This window comes from Patagioenas fasciata, chromosome 2, assembly GCF_037038585.1.
Source record: "Patagioenas fasciata isolate bPatFas1 chromosome 2, bPatFas1.hap1, whole genome shotgun sequence".
Classification (NCBI taxonomy): Eukaryota; Metazoa; Chordata; class Aves; order Columbiformes; family Columbidae; genus Patagioenas; species Patagioenas fasciata.
The window spans coordinates 100,485,073-100,510,014 of NC_092521.1; the positions used below are offsets into that span (position 1 = coordinate 100,485,073).

Genomic DNA, 24,942 nt, shown 5'->3' on the forward strand with positions numbered 1-24,942 from the left:
GTAACGCAAACCACATAAATCATTTTGCTCTAAAACTTGCAACTACCAAATCCTATTTTAGACATCTTATTTTACATTGTAAAAGCCTTAAGGGACTGAAACTCACCTATCCAAGAGGCAAATCCCTGTTGCTGGAATACCACAACAACTCAGACCAGCTCAGACACTGGAACTGGCAAATCTCCAACTACAGTTTTGTCCTTGGCTCTTATTAGGAGGCTGAGCTGGCTGAATATAAAGCACACCCTAGTCATAGCACAGGTCTTCAAAACGCAAAGAATATGTAATATTTTCCTTGAAATTGTTTGGCGAAATGAACTAACAGAACTCTCAAAATAAAAAGATAACATGGATCGCATCTATTATTCTGCATTCCAAACATCTTCACCAACTTGACGATACTAATTTATTTAATTCTGACATGTAACTTACTTATTAATACTAAATATATTGCGTTATTATTGTATTTTACGTGTGTGCTAACTAAATATTTAATAAAAAATAACAGTTGAAACAGATTGAGGTTTTTCTTTTTGTAAATAGCAGTTGAAATGAAACCTGAAGCTTACTTGGAGTCAACATATTTCCATTTTGTGTCTCTCTAATGTATTTTAATTTTCTTACAGTGGAATTTCCCGTGAATCAGGAATGATCCTTTATATCTATCTATGGAGTTCTAAAAACATATTTACGCATCAGAAATGTAACTTGCAAATATTCAGGTTCCTGATACCTGTGAACAGCTCCACTTCTGAGGGTAACTTTTCCTGTAACCATTTCAAGAATATGATCCCAGTGATTCAGTGTTTTCCTGGGAATGAGGAGGCGTGCTACAGGGCTAATTAGGTCTCCATTAGCAATAAGGCTGAAATAAAGCACAGTAAAATAATTTGGAGGAGCATTTTAAACAAAAATCATCTGAGGTTAGGATACCACCACCACCACCACTCTGACCCCCAAATGGTAGCTCACTAACTGAAAATTCTACTTACAAAATCGTGTAGGGCTCCTGGAGCTGTTTTCGAAACCGTGCTGACACAGTGATTCTGCTGTGAGTAACTGGCTTGACCTGCAAGGACAAAAAGAATTAGAAATTACTCAGTCCTCACTCTGGGAACGAGTTTGCTCTGACCACCACAGGCAAGGGGAGCAGCATGTCTGCAGAAAGAAGTTCCTGGTTCTAAAACATGCATTTTATTCCATTCCACCTTCACCTACTAACAGACCATACATAATTACTGCTGCAGGTTTATATACATCTTGAATAATATCCACAGTATAGTGTACCAAAGTGCAGCACAGCACAATGTATGTTTTCCACTGAGAGGTGAGAATGGTATGGACATCTTTGGTATTGTTGTTCCTAGAGACCCAAAGCAACACTCTCAGATGCCATTCTTTCTTTCTTAGTCTTTACTGCTCATAGCCATGGCTCAGACAATTAAACTATCTTCTCTTTATAACAATAAATGCCATCTCTAGATCTCTCTGCTATTATGTAATAAGTACTTTCGCTCGTCTTTACATCCACATCCACCAGTGATTTATAAAGGTTCCTGAATACTGTGTCAATTTAGGGCAATGATTCACAAGTGAGGTGAACTGCAGATTTTTAGCTCTCAGAATAAATAATAGGCTACTTAACTCCCAGCATTATATCATTATATCCTGTACTCTTGAACAGACACTGTATTGAGAGCAATCAGGTGCCTCAACATTAATGCCATTATACTGAACAGAAAGTTACACAATACCACCTAGCTAGGACTCCCTATTGCACTTACGAACACACCTTCAAATTAAAAAAGAAAAAAAAAAGATAAACCCAAACCTCAAAATCATTAAAATCATTAGGAAGATTTTTTTTAAATTCTCCATAATTAGCAAATCAAAATAAGCTGTCAAACCCCAAAACACATTTGAAAGTCATAGTACATGCATTAACAAGTTGTCTGTATTTCTAAAAAGGACCTTAAAAGCTTGATTCAATAGCTGGCATGCACAGACATGTGCTTTCAAACAGATGTACAAAGTTCATTTAAATTAGCAATGTTCCAGTCACTATGTAGAGCAGCCTAATGACACGATGTGTTGCAGATTTATCACACTCTGTGCTAATAATTTAACCAATACTTCTCCTTTAACTTATGGAAAATGGTTTTGGCTCCAGTGCTTTAAGTCTTTGCTTGGATTTTCGCACAATTTCATTTAGCGTTTGACAGGACTGCTTTCCAGATCTTTCTCTTGTATATACTGAAAAAAAGCAAGAGAGGTGCTCAACCTATTAGATATTCCAAACTGGCTAAAATGATTATTAAAATACTCAAATCTCACTTCCCTCATAATTCAAAGAACATCACACAGCAAATTCTGCACCAAGCACATAAATTCTGGAGCTAAGATAGTTCTCATGGGGAAAAAACAACCAACAAAATAAAAGCAAAACTGGTATTCCTGGAAAACAGCAACAGGTAAATCTGTTGAACAAAATCTTTTCTCAATGTCTGCTAAAAAAGAAGAATATCTATGCTGAATTCAACTCAGTTTTGGCTTCTTGCCTTTCTCAAAGGCCCTTGTAAGCAGCATAGCCCTCCCAATCATCCCTTTTCTGACAGACTCACAAGACATGAAAGTCTGTGCTGGTCATGGACAGAGAAAGGCAGAATTAGCCCTTGCACAGCAGCATGATGAAACAGAAACACCCAGAAGCAGTAGTGGCATAGTGATCTGAAGCTCAGTGCAAAGGGATATTTTGGCCAGAGAATTTTACAAGAGGAGAGACAGCAAGAAAGATATTACTACTGCATTGTGCCAGCAGTGCTCATGGACCAGACTAGGACCCAGGCTCCCAGAATTGTTGGGAATCTTCCCTTTATGCAAGTTAGTAGGCAGCGTATTTACTCCTTAAGATCTGTTTCATAGATCCATGTTTGTCTTGGCCTCATACAATGGGAAATTTTGTACTAGACTGCACATAAATTATATATTAATGCAGGGGTGTCAACCTCATTTTCACTGCGGGCCACATTAGCCTCGCAGTTGCCTTCAAAGGGCTGAATGTAATTTTCTGACTGTATAAATGTAGGAGTAGTTACTCGCACACTTGCTGTTAATTCCAGTGTGCTCTGAATTAGGTGGAAGATTCACACCTGCTACTACTTGGAAAGAGAGTAGGGGTTGTTATCATACAGCTCATTAGATGAGGTAGCAAAATTTGTGGAGACTGCCAAATAATTTAGGATTTCAGCCATTCTTGCAGAAACATTTAAAACACATTTTTCAGAGCATAACTGATTGCTTACATCAGTGAAACTTGCGCTGAAAATGTATTGAGTCTCCAGGAAGAAAAAGAAAACACACCTTACACTGCAACATCTGCAAACATTTCTATTGCTGCTATTTCCCCAATGTAAGCAATTTAATAGCTTTAGAATACAGAAAAAATAAGGTAACATTCTAAAGAGTAGGCTACTGATGGCTGAGGCAATACTGATTTACTTCTGTAGCATCTGGTCCAAACATTTAGTCTTCAAACACAAGTTGCACCCAAAATGGGAATGACCTAACTTTGGCTGCCCTTCTACCTTTCTGCATAACTGCTGGGTTACCAGGCTAACCCCCTATAGAGTATTCAATACATAACTAATAAGCCTTATATCAACTTTTTCTAAAAGTTGATTCCTCATCTATTCCTGATGCTCATTTATGTTGTTGATATCGATGCTCATGCTCCCACACACTCCAAACAGTCCATCAAACTAAGTTCTCTAATCCAGTCTGTAACACTAGGTTTCAACGATCCACACTTTACTGGAACTAGTTAGAAGGCATTCGCTAAGTTTAAAGGAGCTCTTTAAGATAGTCCCATGTGTGCCCAATTATTTAGTTGTTCCTTCAAGCTGATGAAACCATTACTGTTGATGTAGGTTCCTCAGAAGGCCATCATGTTATTGCATACAGCCCAGTCACCAGGCCTCTGAGAAAACAAGCAACCTGGCAGATGTTAAGAGCTCATTTATTATTCAGAGGATTGTGTTCTTGTCAATAATAGATACTGTGGCATCAGCTTGCAAGTCTGTCTTCTGGGTTACTCTCTCAAAAGGTTAGTAATATTTCTGTCACCCTTCTGTGAGCTAACAAGTCGGCCTTATTCTTAAACAAGTAAAATGCAGGGTACTGTAAGATGGAAGCAGCTTGGACAGAGACTTAATATTTGTCTTTTATATGTAAACACAGCCTAAACCAGAACAAAATACAGTCTTTCATTGCTTTGTTAAGCGTGTTTAAATCAAACGTACCTCCTATATTAAAAGGTGAAAAGAATACGTTAGTGTAATTTTACATTTGCTAATATAACACCACAAAAATCAGTGCACAGCAACACTAAGATGACTATGACACCATTAAAACACCCACAAGTATTTAGTACAGTGCATAGAGAAGATTTCATTTTCTGGGAGCTTGGAGTAGCCCAGACTAAATTAAGCAGGTGTTAGACCACCGTGGCACAGAACTCTCTAAAGAGATTTTTGCCTCACATGACATGAACAGCGTACTACAAGCATACTGCATCTTTTCTTGGGGTCCACATGCTCTTAGACAGATGTTTAGGCTATTTCTGTTTGTCTGGAAGAGAAGTGATAACTAAGGATTTTGGAGCTGCCTGCCCCCAGAAGGTTCATTTTACAGCTTATCTGCTCTGGGGACCAAAAGAAAGATAAACATCCAGGACACAGGGACACTGATGGTGCAAATGAGAGAGAGGAAAGAATAAAATAAATACACAGATTGTAAGAAATTTTTGAAGAACAAAAGGAAGTGGCTGCACAGAGGTGCTGCGAGTATGCTGTGTACAACACCTTTACTTTTGAAGCTGGCAAGCATGCAGACATGCAAGCAACTACATCTAGTATAATGTAGTATTCCAACAATGCATAATGTATGTTCTGGCTACAGTATAGCATATCAAGCTCTCCAAGTATAGCAGCACAAAAACTCAGCACAAGCAACCCTAGCCTGCTCTGAGGCCACGTTTTTAAACACTATTCTTCTACTTCACCTGACTGTCCTGTTATTTTTTTTTTTTTTTTTTTTGGCACAGTCTTCATGTTCCTATCTCAAAGAGTTTAGAACAACTTCTGTCTGAGCAATATTAAACTATTTATGGTTATGAAAAGCAAGGAACATAATTTCAATATACAGAAGTATACATTAATAAAAGACCAAGTACTCAGCCACTGTAAATCAATCTAGTTCCTTTGAAGTATATGGAGTCATGTCAAAACACCTCAGTGGAAGACCTGATCCAGGATTTAATTAAAGAATACATGGTTCTGCTGCTGTTTGTTAGTAGGAGCTATCACAGTGCTGCAGCCTCTAGAGTATCCTGACCTCCTGGCACTGCAGGGTTACATATTAACAATGATGTGGTCCTGGGCGAAAGCTTGTGCTTGCATTAAGAGACCAGCATCACTAGCCCCCTAAACCTTTTATTTTGTTTTAATTTCACCAGCCACATTCTCAACTGATGTAAATCAGCACTTTCCCATTTACGTCAGCAACTGTAAGCAGATTTCCATTAATCAATGGTCTGGTCTCATTATGATTTTATCTTTAAATTTTGAACATTTTCAGCTTGTTTTAACAGGCCCATTCAAGAGCAGCTTCCATATCCTATTAACAAAGATTGCCAATATTTCACAATTTGTGATGAGATATTCATCTAAGCACATACAACAGCAACACAAAGCATTTAGAGGAAGAAGGAGAAAGCATTATATCAGTTGAAACTCAGAAGGCACTTTAAGTACACTGGAGGCAGCCAACCAAATGAGAATTTTCAAGGCAACAAGAACTAAACACAATTGAAAATACACCATGGGGTCACAGACATTCAAAACCACCATAATGTTCACCTTTCTGTTCTACAACGAAATTGTTATTTCCCACAGTGCCTCTTATACCAATAGAAGTGTGGATCTTTTTTTTTTTTCTTCAGAGAGGAGTGAAATAACTTTGCAAAGCACCTTGTAGAGTTTGGGAAAAAACAAAGCAGCTGATCTGCAGTGTTTGAGATCTCTGTAAACACTCGAATTTCAGAATACATTCTACAGAGAGTCTCTCAGAGCCCAGCTTTCATCTTTAGTTGTAATTCACTGTGGTTGAGTTTGTGTTGCTGAATGTTAGCAGCAGCTGAGTGCCTCCTAACATCCTTCTGAAAACGTAAAGCCAAGAGGCAGATCACGATCTGACACACGGCAAAAAAATCCACATTCCCACAGCTGCTTTATAAGAAAATTCTATACATTTCCCCCTTATACTAAAAATATGTTAAATAGTCACAAAATTTAACAAACACAGACAAAACACTTAGCAAACATATACAAGACATTTCACCATCTGTTTCAGGTACTTACATCTTCCACTGTTGACTGTTGGCCAAAAAAAAAAAAAGGTCAAAAGGTCAGCAGTCAAACCATTACCACAGGTACATGATCACATGTGCACATGAGAAAAATAGTTGTTATAAGAAAACCATTTGGAATTAGTGTGTGCATACCCACTTGTGTATACATGTATATAATGTGCATATGCATACACATATACATCAATTTAATTTAATTTTCATGCAAAAATTCCTATGTTTATGTTTAGCTGACCACATGAAAGACTGAAGATCAGCTAAAAACATGTTACTCCTCTTTAGTACACTACAGATGGACTTGCTCATGCAATGCTTCTAACTCAAATAAGTGTTACATTAGGAAAATAACGTTATATATATGACATTACAAAGAAATCATAATTGAGAATGGCTACTAATGTAAGGACTCTCAGCAACCGACACATTGGTTTGAAATATACAGATAAAATGAATGGTTTTCACTTCTTTCTTCAGAAGTGTGTTAACCAGTAAAATGTAGAAAACAATACCTAAAAGGGAGATGTTGCAAAATTATGTGTATTGTTTCAGTTGGTGTGAGCCTATTTGCTGATCCACATGCATTTTTTGCTTCTATGAAGGCTACTTTGTACTTTTCACACTTACTATTAAAATACTGACTGGAAAGTCGGACAGACCCAGCAAGCTACCCAACCTCCTGTTGGCTACTTGGGACTTGCAAGAGGCATTTGACACTTCAGAGAATCAATCCTTGTCTATCAGAAAAGTATACAGTTCATTAAATATTATTTTAATTGTCCCCTGAACATACCATGCTGCATATTTAGTTTCTAAAAAGGTTACTTTTATGTACTTGAGAATAGTTTCAAATAGAAACATGTCATTCTTAGCTTTTCTTTTCCTTCCAGTGTTTATTAAATAATAAGAGATATGCTAAATACAGGGGTCTGGCAGCACTTTCATAGGCTGCCATGAAGACAGAGGTTAGTTATCCATAGCTAAGAAATGGTATGGCTATCAGATTTATTTCCTTTTCTTACCAGAAGTGGCCTTCTTCAAAGGAGGCAACTGAACAACTGCTAGATTTACAGGTTTACACATATTTATAAAGCCATACTGGACAGCAGCAGAACAACAGTCAAAAAACGTAATTTCCCTGAACCAAACACTCTGTGCTGGTTTGATTTAAACAGGTTTAAGAGCTAGCCTTTCTTATTGCTGTATTAAGGTAGTCTTGGGTGCTACGAACATCTCATCATTACTCACATCACTTTATAACTAACTTTTTGAATTTTTAAACATTTCAACACAATGTCACATTCCAAATTTATCAGCTCAGGCAATGAGCCATGGCTATGCCAGTTTGTTACAATGGCCTGTTTGTTAATCAATGTGCCCACGAAAATTGAGAACAAATATTTGCATTCCCCAAGGGTAGAACTAGGGTCAAAAGAACCAAAACCCTATTTATACACACCATCACTGCTGCGTGATGTGAAAGAAAGGAATGTTCAAGGTTCAGTGATGAAAAGCAAATTAGAACAACAAGTTTTCTAAAGCTATTACAGCACAGGAAACACTTTATCTTATCTATTTCGTAGAAACATGACATTTTCAAATGGGTATTTTTATACACTTTGATGAAAGATTCAGAGTCAAACTCACTGCGGTGCTTGGTCAGTACAAAACCATTTCAGTTATCCTACACAGTAATTAACCTGGATAATCTATATTTGCCTTGCTACTTCGCATTGCTAGATGGTACAGTGGATAGTACAAAACAGCCTTCAGCAAGAGTCTACTCACCTTTCTGCTGATGTGGATACAAAGCACCAAACTGCTATTAACTGAGCATATCTGCAAGCTTACATAAATAGGTCACAACACTGCAGCAGTACACAAACTTCTCAGCCCACATAAAGCATAGATAAGCCAGAAACAAACTATGCCAGAACAAATGCTCATATACTGATTCAGGGAGCCTTCTAGACTGCAAAACTCCTACAAGCTTCCCAAAGCATTTAAAGCCACTCTGTTCACCTCCAAGGTAAATCACCCTTCTTTTCAGTTGTGGTAAGTATAATGAAGTTCATATCCCCTGTGCATCTGGGGGTCTCACTCCATCTTGCTAAGCCCTGGAAATAAAAATGTTTCTCTTGGGATCTCTCATAGTTTTAGGTCATTGGACAGACCTTCAGCTGGGACAAATCAGACAATGGCATGGCCATATCTGCCCAGGCACTTGGCCTGTGCAGTGGCCCAAAACAGATCATATCTGTATTGCTTCTGAATCCCAAGAATAGCTCCTATTTTTTCTCTGATTTGCATGATGTTATATCCTACAGTGTTTACAACACACACAATGATGGCATCAATAATGCAGATTTTATTCAAGCAAAATAGATCCTGATACTCATTTCTGTCACGGACATAATGCTGCCAATTCTGACCATTTTTGCCTCTCATAATTTGCGTATTTTAAAATTCCTTAGATTCATTTAAACCAAAAGAAAGTCTCTGGCCTTTGTGGCTGATAAGAAGGGCCAGAACCTGTGAATAGTGGCAGCTGAAGAACAAAAGCAACCACCAAAAAAAAAAATTTTTTCCATCATTTTTAATCAAAGATAAAAGTTGTTAATATTTCCATTTCATTTTAGCATGCAGCAACAAGTTTTTAATAAGACTAACATGACCCATTAAAAACTTCATTAAATACTGGCATCTCTTGCCTTCCTCCCATCTTCCTCAGAGACTAGAACGAGCAGTTACCCTACAGAACAGTGCAGATATGTTAATCAAGGAGGAGACTGACTTTCATATCAAACTCAATACAGACCATGAAATTCTCCAGTGGCATGAACCAAAGCCTCTAAATCCACTAAATCCATTTGTAAGCAAGCTGTTAATTAAAATACTCAAAAATTACACAATTCAGATATACAAAACCATATAAAGATAAATTTTATTAATTCACAGGCCTAATTAGAAAAAAAGGACACAGCTTATGTTTTAACTGGATGTCTAGTCAGTTCTTCTCTGATTCCTCATGGTATTAGATGATGAACACTCGGGAAGAGTATCTGCTTTGTATGTCTTGTTGTGCTAATTAAGTTACCAGGATACTAAATACCAAACAATGATATATAAAATTCAACTATTAAAGATGTTGCTCAGGAGATTAAAGATGTATTTCACATTTTTTTAATCTTTGCCCTTTGATAGTCTTATTCCTTAAACTACACATACTATTCCTAACCCAGCATTAGAAAATGAGAAATTCCTTACTCAGTCTGTGACACTAGCAGTAGGAGAAATGAAACTGTTCAGATACGGAGTAGCAAGAGGTTTAATTTTGCATATTGGCACAGAATATGAAGTCGACCTTTATACACAATTTGTTTCCAGACATAAAAATATCTATGTGCAGTAATTTTGAATAGCTCAAATTATGTTTGTTTCTTTCTAATTCTTAGGAAAGAATTAGAAGATAATATCCTGTGAAAACAGATTATTTTGACATCAAACGGCTGTAATTTGCACAGGCTGGCATAATTTCTAATATCTTTTCAGGCACACTCTTACCCTCGCAAAACTATCTCCTGTACAGAGAAAACATGAATAAACAACTTCTATCTGACAGCTAAAAGTTCAAGTGAATCAAAAGTACACTCACTGAAAAAATGACAACTTTTTTCTCATTATTACACCTGTACATTATTTGTCATATATGAGAAATGCTAAATTTGAAGTAAACAATAATTATAAATACCGGGATTTTTCATGAGAATGTACTTGGAAAAAAAAACCAAGTATATTAGGGACAAGGTATATCCAGCATAAATATATCAAAATCATTTGTAAAATCAAGACAACATTATAAACTTTCAAAATTCAATTTTTACAAATTAATCAAATCATATCATTGCTGACAGATGAGTGGTGACTCCAATGCCTAACAAAAAAGATGAACTTAAAGGATGCAGATGAAACAATTGCCATAAATGATACTAAAAAAATCTGATTTTAAACTATGGAGGAACAGAGAGAAACAGAGAAATGGCAGATCCTCAAAATACTTTTCATAGAATCATAGAATAATTTGGGTAGGAAGGGACCCTCAAGGGTCGTCTAGTCCAACCCCCTGTAATGAGCAGGAACATCTTCAACTAGATCAGGTTGCTCAGAGCCCTGCCCAGCCTGGCCTTGAATGTCTCAAGAGATGGGGCATCTAACCCCTCACTGGGCAACCTGTTCTAGTATTTTACCACCCTCTTACAGCCACATCTTCGATGTTGTTCTGGAAAATTCTGATGGTAAGTTCATATCTACCAACTCTCAAGCATCGTATTTTTAATCTCACATCCCCCTAACACAGTGCCTGCCTCTTCTGTCAGAACTGGACAACTAAGGAGCCTTTCCTGACACAGTATCCCACCAAGAATGCAGTGGGTGACTGACCCAGGCTGCGATCTGCTGATTAGCTACATCTGACCCACAAGACCCCACAGCAGGAGTGGCACTAAGCTGATGTGCTGCAGCTGCAGACCACCAGTAGAAGGCACATTCTGCCAATCTCAGTTTCGTGCTACAGTCAAGCTTCATTACAGGAATAGACACATTCTCTGAAGTTCCCTAGCTAGCAAGCACACTCTCCTCGATGTCCTAGCACATATCTGTGTCATCCAACGTGTAACCAATGTGAGGACAGACAGGCACTGGATCAGAAGAAGTTTCAAAATGTTCAAACATTCATTTAAATCATTGTAATTATCCAGTATTTTCACGAGAGAGAGATGTTCTGGGGTTTGACTCGGATGCAAATATTCAGGTCGTACAGTTTTGAGGAATCTTTTCTAATCCTTTGAAGAATCATTAGTAAAAATATTGATTATTCCATCCTAGAATTCTCCTCCAGATATGACCACACCTAAACCATCTGACAAAAGAAGCAGCTGCAACTGAAATAGCCTTAAGGAATAATAAAGTACGTTTATGTAAAACAGTGAAAAAAAGTGATGAATGATTGGAAAATGTGACCAGGACACAACTTCTATCTATGAGGCAACAGAACTGCAGAGAGTACCTAGTCTGAACACAGGATGAACATGGAGCTGGGAAGGAAGAACAGACCTGATACGTGGTGGGCAGAAAGTCCCTAGTGCATCCCCAGCACCAGAGCCCCTGACACCCATCACTGAATCCAACAGTCCCAGAGACACACACACAGCCACTTGTAATGCTAAATTACAGCACTCCAGAATGAACCCACCACCCAAAGAAATTGGGTAAAGTGACCCTTCCTCAATCAGTCACTCACTTGCCTACAACCAGCCAGTTCTTACAATGTTCGTTTTCATATTTACTGCCTTACAACAGTTCCTAGTTGATGGCTAAAAATGTTACAAACACATGGTAAGTAAGAAAATGTTATAAAATCGTGGACTGGGATGTTTACATTGCTTAAGCGTCACAGAAAACACGGTGAACCTAAGGAAAGGAGTCTACATCATCATCTCTCTATAGCGTAGAGCTAACACTTTATGTGCCTTATGCAGGGTAAGATGTGTAAGCAGAGCTTTCTTAAATAACTTTATAAATGTTTTTCTAGAATATAAGTCAGTAAAAAAACCCAAGTGGAACACAAATGACAATTAATTTTGAGCAGCACAAAAATCACTTGTGTTAGAGCTTGCTACACAATCACCTTGTCCTAGAAGCCCAGTAGAAAAAGTAGAGTAGTAGAAAGAGTGCAAACAAAAAATCTCAGTGTTTTGACTACCCAAAAAAAATCCATCCGCTATTGATCAAGAGCAAATCCATCTAAATGGTCAGTAAAGTGGCTTAATGAGAGTCTACTATGAACTATGATAATAGATACTGTTTCATACAGACATTATAGCCTTTCTTTTTTCTTTCGGTTGCAAGAGACTGTTTCTTCAATATCAAAATACATCTGCCTTTCTTAGGTGCCTGCAATTCTTTGCTTTTACATTAAGACACTGCAAAATCTATTGTGTTTAAAAAAAAAAAAAAATGTTGGTAATAAGAAGTCAAAGAAGAAAGGAGGTTTCACCTGAACACATTTTTCTGAAACAAAGAGAATTTAAAATAGTTGCTCACAGGAGTTGCAAACACAAAAGCTCAGTTAATTCTTCAGCAGCTTACCCAGCCCCAACAACAAGTAAAACTCAACTTTTTAAGCCCACAGGGAGAGACCATCTAGATCAGAGATAGTGCCTAGTGCCTCCATACTTTACACATTATAATTGGAAAATAACATTCAGTACCTTTTACAAACAAGTTTATAACAAACAAATGGTAACTATGTTGGTCCATACTTCCTCAAGAGATCGTTAAATTCCTCAAGCACATCATTTAAAATGTATTTGTACTTGCAGATCGTCTTCAGTACAAAAGGGATCTCTCTTGCAAAACAAGAAGCCCAGTTGCCAAAACAAGTGATGGATGGAAACATACCTGAGGAACAGCTTGTTTCAAGGCTTTTGCTTGGGTCAGGATGAAATCTTTTTACTACTTTCCCTACCAGTAATGCAACCATAAAATGTTTTAAGACATTATTACAATGTGAGGGCTCTGCCAGAGGATTTAAAATAGCCAAGAGCATAGCTGCCATCTGCTGAAACTGACACACAATTTTCCCATGTTTCTGGGACAAGCATGTTCTTTCACTCTTACTGCTGTCCCTGGCTGAAAGAGGGAGAAGGCAAAATTCTGAACTTACTCTCTGCTCCCACTTTTTCCTCAAAAAGTCTAACCTAAGATGGTATGTGAGAATTCTGGGGGATTAGCTTGTTGCAGAAGCCACCCAACAGGAACTGAAAAATCAGACTTTTCCTAGGAAACTTGTTCCAGCCTTCCATATAAAACAACTACCACAATGAAACAGTGCAAGAAACATGTCATCACTTATCTGCTGGGATAAACAGAAAACAGAAAGGAAAGAGCATTGCCATGTCAGTAAAATGCTTGAGCTAGACGCGAATTTGCTCATACAGGCATCCTCTCTTCAATGCTGCTGCTCACTGCTTTTAGCTCTGATTTGACCTTTCTTTTCCCTTCCTTCATAATCCATGGCTCACCCTTCTGACCATCATGCAGAACCCTAGTCAAGTGAATTTGCAGCACTGTGAAAACAGTGAGCGGCACAGTGACCTGGTGTTACAGCAGCATGAGAACTAAGGGGCTTTTCCTGAACTGCTACACTGCTGCCATTGCTAAGGAAAGCAAAATACAAACAGGCAAGGAAGTCCTCAATACATGTAACAACGGATTAAGTGAGTAGAGACAGAGATGTGGCTTTAAAATCCCATCAGCTCTGGCAGCATGCAGCAGGGAATAACTTGTGAGATTGCACTTGATGATTGTTCAAACACTACTGCATCAAGATAATCTCAGAAACCAGGGAACTGAAATCAGGTGTTCATATGAAACTGAACAAATTGCAGACTGATGTTCTGAAGTGAAAATGATCTTGCAGGCCTTTCCCATTCTAAACTCCTTTCTTTCTTCTGACAATTACTAATTTTCTCTTGAACTATTTTCTTCATCACATGCATAAGTACAACAGCCTGAAAAAGGTTTGCAAAAGCAAAAATTATATAAAGACATCTATCTTTGAAATCCAGTGACTGTTTAAGTACTGCAACCACCACTGGTATTTTTGCATAACCAGCAGCATCCCACCTCCTTCTTGGCCCTGGGCATGGCTCGAAGTCTACTGAATACTTGAACGCTGAACTACAGACATCACACAAAGTGGCACTACTGGAACTCCTGCTACTTAGAAACTTTGAATAAGCGTTCTGTATCACTTTCATGCCCTTTGCTTCTATCATAAATTATATGATCCCGCAATGAGATTTCAGCATGGCCCTCCCTCACTCATCATCCTATACTGACAGTGGTCTGTACAAAAAACTTTCCCCAGGAGAACAGGGCTGTAAGTTCAAGCCCAAATCTTGGCTTGATTGGTCAATAAAAAAATACCTATTTTCCATCAGCTGAGCATTTGGCCCATTTATTTCAGTTGTTTGAAGGCCTTAGACTGGTAAACTAGATTTTAAGAAACTAGACACTGGATTAAAGGAATCTATCATTGCTATCAGAAGTACTGATAATGACATGATTTAATTGAAGATCACCTTGAAACCTGGTTTTTTTAAAAGACCCAGCTCTGACTGATACCCAAACTATTCCAACACATCTTACAGACAATCACATCTATTGGCATATTCCATTTCTCACATTAAACAGATAGACAGTATTTAATGAAGTACATAACATTATATAATCGGTTCATTGTTGGGTTGTAACAACACATTTACACTAAGACCACCTTGATGAAATCTTCCCCTCAGCTCCTCTTGTCAATTGTAGAGGACACACAGAGAACACAGGCGCTTACTAGCCATTAGCTTCAAACATGTCAGGCAAGGCAAGGTGCACTTTACAGGCCAACAGGATCACAGTATTTGAGAAGCTCCAGCTAAAACTAAACCAGGGCATAACAGAGAGAAATAATATTGGTCTGGTCAGTGACAGAACTTGTTTCTAAATGTTAAATCTCAGCACCTTACAAGAACGGACACTAAATTATTTCATTAGATGACTTCCCAGAATACATAAGACGGAGAACTGAGACCTTCCCTTCAGATTCACAGATTCCAGTAAAGAAGAGAAACTTATTTCTGATGGACTGTTTAGTCTGTATTGTCACTCCATAAGAAAAGTGAGAAGAGAGTTTAGTAAGAAATCAATGCTTTATACTTCACGTCTATTCTTTCTGAATGTACGTCACCGTATTTACACTGTATCTTGAACATGATTTTTTTCTTGTTTAATTCTAGTTTGACACATATTTTCTAGTTATATGCAAATTCAAAGTAATTGAGATGCTGCCTTAGAAAAACAACATTAAAGTACTCCCAAAAGCAGATGACAAACATTTGGCAGTTCACCTAACACCAAAGAAAACCTACAGCTGCATACAAATGCACAGTGTACAGCTGCTGCATAACAGTTTCTTCCTTTTGCCTTTCTCCTCACTAACTGGAATTGGAAATAGATATTTGTAATTGTTTTACTGGAGAAAAATCTGCACGAAGAAACACTCATTGGGTACGAAATGCCAAATTAAGTGTGCTTCATACAACCAGAACTGATACCCTTGTATCCAAGCATGATGTTATCATCCTTAATCACTGATCATGAATTCCTCAAATATGTTTCTGTGCTACCTTTTTAAAGCTTTCAGATCCTTGATACAAACTATGCAGGTACAGAAAAACTGTCTTCAAAACCAGCCCAGCAGCAATGTGCTTCCAAAACTTGGTCTAGGGCAAGCCAGCTCTAATAGTTCCAAGACTATCTCTCCTGACATAGGCAACAAAAAATCCTGCACCAATTCTGAACACACAAGCAGCACTCAGGAGTACTGTGGCACAAGGCCATTTATTGCAGTGATTGCTCACCCTCAAGGCCATGGTCATGATTTTTTGGTTCACTGATGCAAATCCAGAACAATCAAGGACAATAAAAATGTAGCAATACTGCTGCCCCTCCTGGTCCTAAAAACACATCTAGGTTTTTGATTTCTAAGTGAATGCCTAAAAAAAAAAGCTAAAACAGAACTTGTCTCCTCACATCATTTTAACAGAAATATAGTTAGGTGTTCTGCCATTATGCCCCAAAAGTTCATTCCTAGGACTAAATGATTAGGGCACAAAAACAATTGTGTTATTTATAAGCCCAGATAAAAATATGTAAACTATTACTCGGTTTCATCTCTTTTTTAGGACTCCTCTCCCCAAATAAATCAATCACAAAGTTAAACTCAACCTGGGGAGTTAAGCTGTCCACAGAGACTGTGGAGATTGCAAACATAAGTCAAATAGGAAGGAAGGAAGGAAGGAAGGAAGAAAGCTGAGATAATGGATGGTTTATACTGGTTTACTTCAAAGCCAATGAAGACAACAGATTTTCTTTACGTAAAGTTTTCAACTGGATGTGGTAATTCAGAAAGCTGAGAGGAAGATGATCAGTGCATCATGCTCAGAGCAACCAGAGTCATCATCATAGAAATAATATGTTCAGAATGGTAGATAATTGTATTATTATTAGACATAATAAATATGTTGAAGAAAATCAGGCATAAATGCAGGAATATAACTAACATTAACTGAAGGTTTACTTCTTAAATATTTCAGACATCCTACCTCATTATTGACTTCAACAGGTTTCTTCTTTGTTTCTCCAATGTCCAAATAGCTGTGCAAGGAAAACAGTTTTGATTATTTACAGAAGCAGCTAACTTACACAAGATATATATTTCTACACTTTTTTCATGCACAAAACTTTTAAAATTTACCATGCCTCAAAGTAACATAAAAAGTAACTAATTCAAGATTTTAATGAAAAAGTGTTAACATAAATCTGCAGACTAGCCCTCTGGGCTAATACAAAAGACAGGAGAGAAGCAGCCATCTACCTCCAAGTCACTGATGATTAGAACAGACTATCAATAACCCCCTTGTCAGAAAGAAGTTCACATACTACTGTGAGGTAGATCAATAAATCTCAGCATGATATCAACTTACCATATTTCAAAGTCACCATTTTGCTTCTTAGTTTCTCACAGTAAATCTCTGACAAATTTAAAGCTTTCCTCCATACCCAAGTTTAATCCAGGGCACCAGCTAAAGTTTAAAAGTATCTACACCATTTGTGTTTCAATATGATGTGGATATATCTGAACACTGTACATCCTAGTTTCTCATGGTTGTGATGAACCAATAGCATCTTCAGATTTATTTTATGAATAGACAAAATACAGGCCTCAACTGGACAAGAAAACAAAATACATCTATTTGAACAATACCACTCTCCACCAGAGAGTACATATTGCCACAAACACCACATTAACACAAAAGTGTTAGTTAAAGACATGGTGATGGATTAGCTGTACGTTGCCTTTCCAAAAAAAAGGAAATTAAATAAGCATGAGTAACCCACAGACTGGCAAACAGGCAACTGTCCAGGCACCCAGACTACACTAGCTCCTGTCCTTTACCAGCACACCAAGAGCCATGAGAGTGGCTCTTCTCATGAGTGCAGCTCTCAGTAGGTGCTTGCACTGCAAGATGTTTCTAGTTCTCAGTGCTGTAGAAAGAGACACCTTCATGGGCAGTTATAACTGAGTACACAGAACCTTTCAGCACCTTCTGCCAAGAGCTAAACATGAGAACAAGAATGGCTGGGGCACCTATTCTATGCCAGGAGCACCTAATCCAACAGTAGGTGATCAGCATTTGTCATGGGTTCTCCCTGTTACCACTTTCAATGGGAATCCGCAGGTGCTTTGACAGGCTTTTAAGACTAGAAGACCCTAGCTGAGAACGGCAGGTATATCTGATGGCAAGCATCAGTGCAGGCTCACCAAAAGACCTCAGAGCCCACAATACATCTGCAGCACTTCAATAATGTCACACTCTGTAGCTAATGACTGGGTTTAGATTTGTTCACTAGAGGAAACTTTTCTGCCTACCAAAAGTTGAGATCTGGATTAAAGTGTAGAAGGAAGAAGAAAGTAAAGGAAATGGAAAGAGAAAGGAAAAAGAAACCATTAATTCTTTGAAGGAATGGTGGTCGTTTCTCAAGGTGCCACAGAATGGTCACAAGGATTTCAAGGCTTCAGCGTGCAGGGACAGTAAGACACAGCAAGGTTTCCAGGTAATGCTTGAAAGTGCATGCCAATGCTTTGTAACATGTAAATTTAGCAATATTGGACAACGTTGAAAAACAAAGTGTCTAAGCCTCTTATTTACAACCAAACAAAATCAACTGTTGCAAGCTTCTCCGTGTAAAAAGGAAAGAGTTCTCCTGAAACCAAACCAAAGAAGTCCTGAGGCCTACGAGACCGCAAAGAAATAAATGCCTCAGACAAAATAGTTCCAACTGCCGGTAACAACAGCTGCTGACCGTGGTTCTAGTTTTCTGGGCATCTGTGAATCACTCCAAGGAGAACTAAAAAAAGTAGCAAAGAAAAGCAAATATATTGTCAAAGGCTTAAATTCACTATGCAGAGGTCTGGGAATTAAATTGTCAAATTTCAGGGATCTACAAATCTGAAAAGGTCTAAATAGGGCCAAAAGCTTTTCTTGGGACAAGGTCACACAAAAAAAAAATCTCAGACCAAAAACTTTACAAAAGTATTCACACCTTCTAGAAAGCAGAAATATTTCCACCCAGTGACTCTCCAAGCCAGTGACGAAACTACAGTCTTGTTTAAAGAGACACTGATGGAGAGAGGACAATCTACCATGCATTAATGAGCTCATATACAAGTAAATGGGCAAAGAAAGGTGGAGGGTAGGGTAGCACCTGAAAAAAAAAAAAAAGCTAAAAATTGAAACCAGCTGCAGCATATAGTTTTCTTTCAGGAAGTTGAGAGCCACAGAAGAACTCCAAAGGGCTGCAGGCCTGAACGTGGATTCTCACAACTGCAACTACAATATACTACTGCATCTCACTGCATATACACCAAAAAAGCATGTAGTAATTTAGTACACCTGTAAATTACAAAACCAGCTGGGAAGATTGCTATATATTACAAAAATTCCTGACACTGGCTAATAATTATTCCATTATAGAAAAGTATGCAGAGATTTTCTTAAAGCAGAATTTTTAAATGTCAATTACTTTATTTTTATGTTAAAAACGAAACATATCATCAGTTTAGATTGACTGTATACCCTGAGACCTACCTATCTCAAGAGGTTAAGATTCAGGGCTTGGAATGACTGAGCTTCACATGCTAAAGCCAAGTGCAATTTAGTCTAGAATTCACCACAGAGAGGTGAGAAAAAGATTCAGTTCTCAGTATAAGTCATCTGAGAAGAAACAAATCCACTGCTTGAAGAAGAGTGATGACACTTTCAGCTTCTGCTTCTCCTTGTATACTCTCTCCTTTCCATTATGCTCCCACACATCGGTGCCACAAGACTCAATTTCAAAGTTTAGCCCTGCATAGTCTGTCACAGCAATTAACATGTCCAACAAGCATCACCGCAAGAAAATTGTTAAAAATGTACAGGCTTCTTGCTGCTATCAGACCAGGCTCAGATCCTTTAGAGCAGATGCTTTGGTCTCCCACAGCTGCAACTGTTATCTCTCTGCCTGTGACATATCTAGAAACATATGCTCTTTTCTTTAATTCCCTCAATTCTTTTCGGAAAACTGTCTCTTTCAATTAAACCCTCCTCTCCTCTGACTCTTCTGGGTAATACATCTCCCTACTTGTCATTCTGTCTACAACCCAGTTAAGAACAAGATCAACATTAAGCCCTTCAGGTTGTCTTAAATAATGTTTGTAAAAGCACTGCCATCATTTACAAAACTATGTAAAGAAATACTAATAGTGAAGAACTCCAACTCTGAACACAGAAATGGAAAAGATTTCAAGTCATTTTTTCCCTCCTCCCTGTGGCACAGGACTATGGTATACTATCATGGGATATATGAACCAGCCTGCTTTTACCAAGTCCTTCCGGTTAGCTTTTCTTAAAGTATGTTCTTTGTTGACCTTAAATACTTTGGTATTTTGTTGCACATTGCAACCATGAAAGTCTGAAAAGCTCTCACCATAAAGTTCTGACCATAAAACACAACATGACAATAAGAAATTCTTCTTCCACCTAAAATAAATCCAGAGTGACCAATTCTCTACATAGGGCATGCTAATGCCAAACACTTACTTACTTTTACCCTGTCAAACATAAAACACATTTAGGGAGGTAAAATATTATGTGCTGATAACTAACAACTTTAAGCCACCCATGGAATCACAAGAATTCATATCAAAGAGATATGATAGAACTTGAGAGTTGAACACTGCATTTGACATGGAAGAGTGTATAGAGGGAAAGTGGATTTATGTTCAGCCTGTCATACATATTTCTCTCTAATTCTGCCACTGAAGTGCAAGAAGCTTCAATAAATCTTCAGAAGCAGACAGTGACAAAAACTGTAAGAGTGCTGATAGACATCCTGTTCATTACACAGAGAGTTTTGTCCTGAAACATAACGAGCTCTCCTGAAAAATGTGTCCTCAACTATACACAACCAAGATGAACAAGGTCCTCTAAAACTGATAGCTTAGCATACAAATTTCCAACCACCTCTAAAAAGGGATTGCTAATTTTGAGTTTTTAATTCAACGGTAGGAAAAATACCCACAAAGACTGAACAAAATGTGTAATTAGGCAATTGAGACCCTGAAATCCACCATCAGAACTAACCACCATTACTGATCGCATGTAGAGCCACTCATGAAACACACCAAAAAGCCCAGATCTCCTCCATTATATTCTCCCAGTTACTCACTAGAAAATAGAGAAATTGTCAGCTTAATTCTTGGTGTCCAGGTAGGGAAAATAAAGCAGTCATATTTTAAATAAAAGGAAGGACCAGTTACTCTTGTAATAAAAAGGCTATAAGCCTACCCAAAATGAACCAGTGTGATGGCGAGATGGATAGCTGCATAGAGTATTTTAGCCTTTTTAAAAATGAGCAGGAAAGGAAGCGTTGGGAATTAAATTCCCAGGCACATCAACTACATAGTAGGACTGTCAACACTCCACCTTTCTACAGCTCTCTCCCTGTTAACACGGGGCACAAATACTGACAGTCACCACGCAGCTAAGCACACACATCACAACATGTCACTGTCACAGGTCCTTTGGGTTAAAGGGCTGTTTCTCCTTTTCTACTGTCATGTCAAGGAGATGGCACTATGCAACTGATGGTAACAGCAGCCTTTCTGTGGCTTGCTTCTAAAGCCCTTTTGCGGTTTTATCCATTAGAACTACCTTTCATTTTGCCTTGGGTCACAACCTTTAAGTCCTTTTAATGCAATACCTCATAAAAAGGGAGGGGTGCTGGGGGTCCTCTGAAGAACTGACACAGTGCCAAACCCCCAAATGCTGATGTTCAAGCTCTGTATAAATCTTATGTTACTTTTTAGCCACTCACTTCAGTTTCTTGAAGGCTTCCCTGCCACCAGCCACATACTGCTCTCCACTCTGAAGCTCCTCCAGCTGCCGGACACGATGCCCGCCCCGGGGGGTATAGATATTACGCACTGCTCCAAAGGGTGCCTTCACCCCACCCGTCACCTCTTTCAGGAAGACTTCGAAGTTGGACACTTTCTTCTCATTGATGACAATGCGGCGCCCCGGGAAGAAAGGGTCCCCGTTGCGATACACCAGCACGCTCTTCACCGTCGGCTGCGAGAGCCACGACCCCTTCGTGCCGGCGCTCGTCATGCTCGGTGGCTTCGGACCTCCTGCACAGCGACCCACCGCGCTGTCTGCACCTGTTTAGTCTGGAGAGGGTTCCCGCCTGAGCACCCCTCTCACCTCAGCCCTGACAACTCCCCCCCGGGGGTGAAGCGCCCACACCCGCGCCGGGACCGGGGCACCAGGGCCCACCTCCGGGCAGGCAGAGGAGGGACTTAAAACCTCCTCGGGGCTTGCGGCGCAGCCCTGCTCAGCCCTTCAGCGAGCGGTACCTCCTGGCAACCAGCTCTTGTTGCTCCCTGGCGCCTGGGGTGGTTAATGCCAATTACCCTAACCCAGGGGAAAAAAATAAAAGAAAACAACGACGACATTGCATGGAAGAGGTTCCGAACAGCAGGAAGTGCATGGGACCTCCCAGGGTCTTTATCCTCCACTTTTGCCTTCACGGAAAGCGGCTTTGCCGCTATGGCCCTAGTTTCCTCGGGAAACTTGATGCCGCCTGTGCTTGTGCTCACCCTCCCCCCTGCCCAGCGCAGAGACCGACAGACCCAGAGCCACCGGCCACGCCAGGGGCAGGACAGCGCAGGGGCCAGGGCAAAACACGGCTGAATTATTCACCAGGCGATGGCTGGGGGAAGGAGGACAAGGAGACGTCGTGCCCAGAGGCGGGGAGAGGGACGCGGGGGCAGCGGCGGCAGAAGGAACCCGACCAAGGGCTCCGCACCTGAGCCAGGGAGGGAAGTCCCCGCTCTGCCTCCTCCTTCCCGGCGGCCGACGCGCTGCCTACCGCCGCCTCTGCCCTGCAGCGCGCCGGGGATCCCCGCCACAAGGGAACGGCCGACCGCCTGCTGCCCGACGCGGAGAGCGGCGGCGGCGAGTGAGCGCTGAGGTGGGTCAGCACTCCCACAGAGAGCGAGCGCGGGCGGGGCGAGGCGGAGCTGTCGTGACGTGCGGCCGCAGAGCGGCCGTTACTCACCGGTAACGGTACACCGCCCCGCCGTGGAGGGGCCGTCCGTCACACGGTGCCGGGGAGGACCGGGGTAACCGCCCGCCGATCTGGCCCTGCCGCTGAGGGCCGGGAGTTCTGCCCCGCCGCTGTGTCGGAGGAGAAGGCTGCTTGCAAAACATGTATTTCATTCACATCTGGCCAGCTCTTCTTGGGTTTTCTTACTAAAGGGTCATCGTTTCCCTTCTCAAGAATAAAACAGACTTTTACCAGACCTTCCCGATGAAGGTCGTGAACCTACTAGGCACCTGCCTCTGAGTGGAGGCAGGGACAAGCCACAGCTCTTACCAAAAAGCAATTTCTACAACGTGGGTGACTGCTTCAGGCTCTCTGCCCAGGCTTCTCTGCCATATTGCTTTGCTGATTCGGATAGACGCATTCTCCACTGCAGGCTTAGTTATTTGGTGCCTGATTTTGTCTTTGGTTCATTATTAACATCTAACGATTACCGTTTCTGGTCCATGTATTGATACAAACCAAAAGAACCACTGAAAAGTCATACCAATTAGTGTTTTTTCTGTTCTTTTCTTCTTGTCAGTTGCTAAAAATCCCACCTGAAAACTGGGTCTTTGCTCCAGGTCATGTGTTGCCATTGCTGTTTACATTTGCTGCAACTCAGAAATAAAGCTGGGCCGTGATCTTGCAGGGGAAAAAATTGTCAGCTGGGTTAACATGAGGCTCTTGGACTACACAAATGAATTGTGTCTATGTATGGGCAATTGATTTCTTTTTTAATAGGCATACTAACATGATGACCTCTAAATGTCTTTTTGTGATGATATGTAAATGTTACAGACACTGTTAAGATGCCTTTCCCTCATTCTCCAATCTGAATGGGCAAAATTTACTAGTAACACAAAACTAAACTGTATTCCCCCAGTATCTGGGTAAGTTTGTTTAGTTATTTGCATTCCTGAAATATTTAGAAGCTTTTCAGTACTCCTATCATCCTTTGGTTGAGTGAGTCTGTTATAATTCATTCTCTTAAGAATCCAGGATCTATCACAAGAGCTAATATACTTTCTGCTGAGCTAGCCCAAACCTGCAATTTGGTCTGGATAATTTCAGTTAATCAGATTCAGAGGTGACTTGCCCCACTAAACCAATCTCAAATTCAAAATACACCATGAACAGTAGCCTGAGAAATGAAAATAATATCCTTGTGCACAATTTATTTTTAACAAAAATACATCAACAGAATAACACAGAAGGACAATAGACAAAAATGTAAAATAACCCATTTGTTGTTCAAAGAACATAAGTGAAATCAGGTTAATGTTGCACTCTTTCCTAAGTCAATTTCTGTAATTCTACATAGTAGATATCGTGTATATAAAAAATATATTAATACACATATTAGGGACCAGATCCAACTTCTACCACCATCAAAAGACTCCCTTAGAGTTCACAGCTAAGTGTATCAGATCATGAAATCATCCTGATACCATTTCATCTTAAACTATCTAAAAACTTGGTAAACAAATGACCCCCTTGAATCTGTATTTTCCTTGGTACTTCTCAGCCAAACATCTCTAGACTGTCCAATATTTGGGAAGTGTCTTTCCATACTGTATTATCAGAATAGTAGATTTTTAATCTCAGATTGTTAAAAATTTTTAAAAATCAATCAAGTGTGCACCTTATGGGCTTATCCAATGAACAGATCAGTCTCTGATGTGTCCCAACAAGTTCTGACTACGGTGAAGTTTTCTTTACATGAAAACTCTGTAGGTATGCTTGGGACATGGTTTTTGGCTACACTTTTCAATGTTGTCTGCTTTGCTCTTTCCAGGAAGCTGCATAATAAAATACAGACACTGATTCCACTGAATTTTTGCCACACATTGGGTACAAGAAGCCATAAAACCTGGGGGAAAAGAGAAAAAACAAACAAACAGCAACAACAACAACAACAACAACAACAACAAAAAACCAAAAAACCGACAAAAACAACACACAAAAAAACCCCACACCAGCAAACAGAAAATGCCTTAAATTCAAACTTGAATTCATTTAACAGCCCCTTTTCCTCCTTGATTGTCGCAAGACTAGAACTGGTCTAGACCTTCCTACCTGGAATTGTTTAGTGTACAGTAATGATTGTTCTTCCAAATGGATTTCAACATAGTGATGGAAGGAATTTTTCTTTCCTTTTATCTTACCTCCTCTGAGGGGAAAATTACCCCCCTGCTGTGAGTTACAACAGAGCTGTTAACCAT

The 24,942-nt window shown here is 39.6% G+C and overlaps 1 protein-coding gene across 2 annotated transcripts in view; it reads right to left on the reverse strand.

Annotated features, from left to right (window-relative positions):
• Positions 1-22,602, reverse strand: part of DCDC2 (doublecortin domain containing 2) — a 71,656-nt gene extending 49,054 nt beyond the window's left edge. Inside the window, exons 1-5 of one of the 2 annotated variants that reach the window (XM_065832657.2) lie at positions 22,442-22,602; positions 21,452-21,803; positions 16,639-16,690; positions 993-1,069; positions 734-865 (exon numbers count right to left, since the gene is read on the reverse strand). In XM_065832657.2, coding sequence (XP_065688729.1) covers positions 734-865; positions 993-1,069; positions 16,639-16,690; positions 21,452-21,744 — 554 coding nt within the window. In that variant the 5' untranslated portion in view covers positions 21,745-21,803; positions 22,442-22,602. Of the gene's footprint in view, positions 1-733; positions 866-992; positions 1,070-16,638; positions 16,691-21,451; positions 21,804-22,335; positions 22,352-22,441 lie in introns of those variants that run through there. The other variant, XM_071804630.1, reaches the window with a different exon arrangement.
• Positions 22,603-24,942: the final 2,340 nt, after the last annotated feature.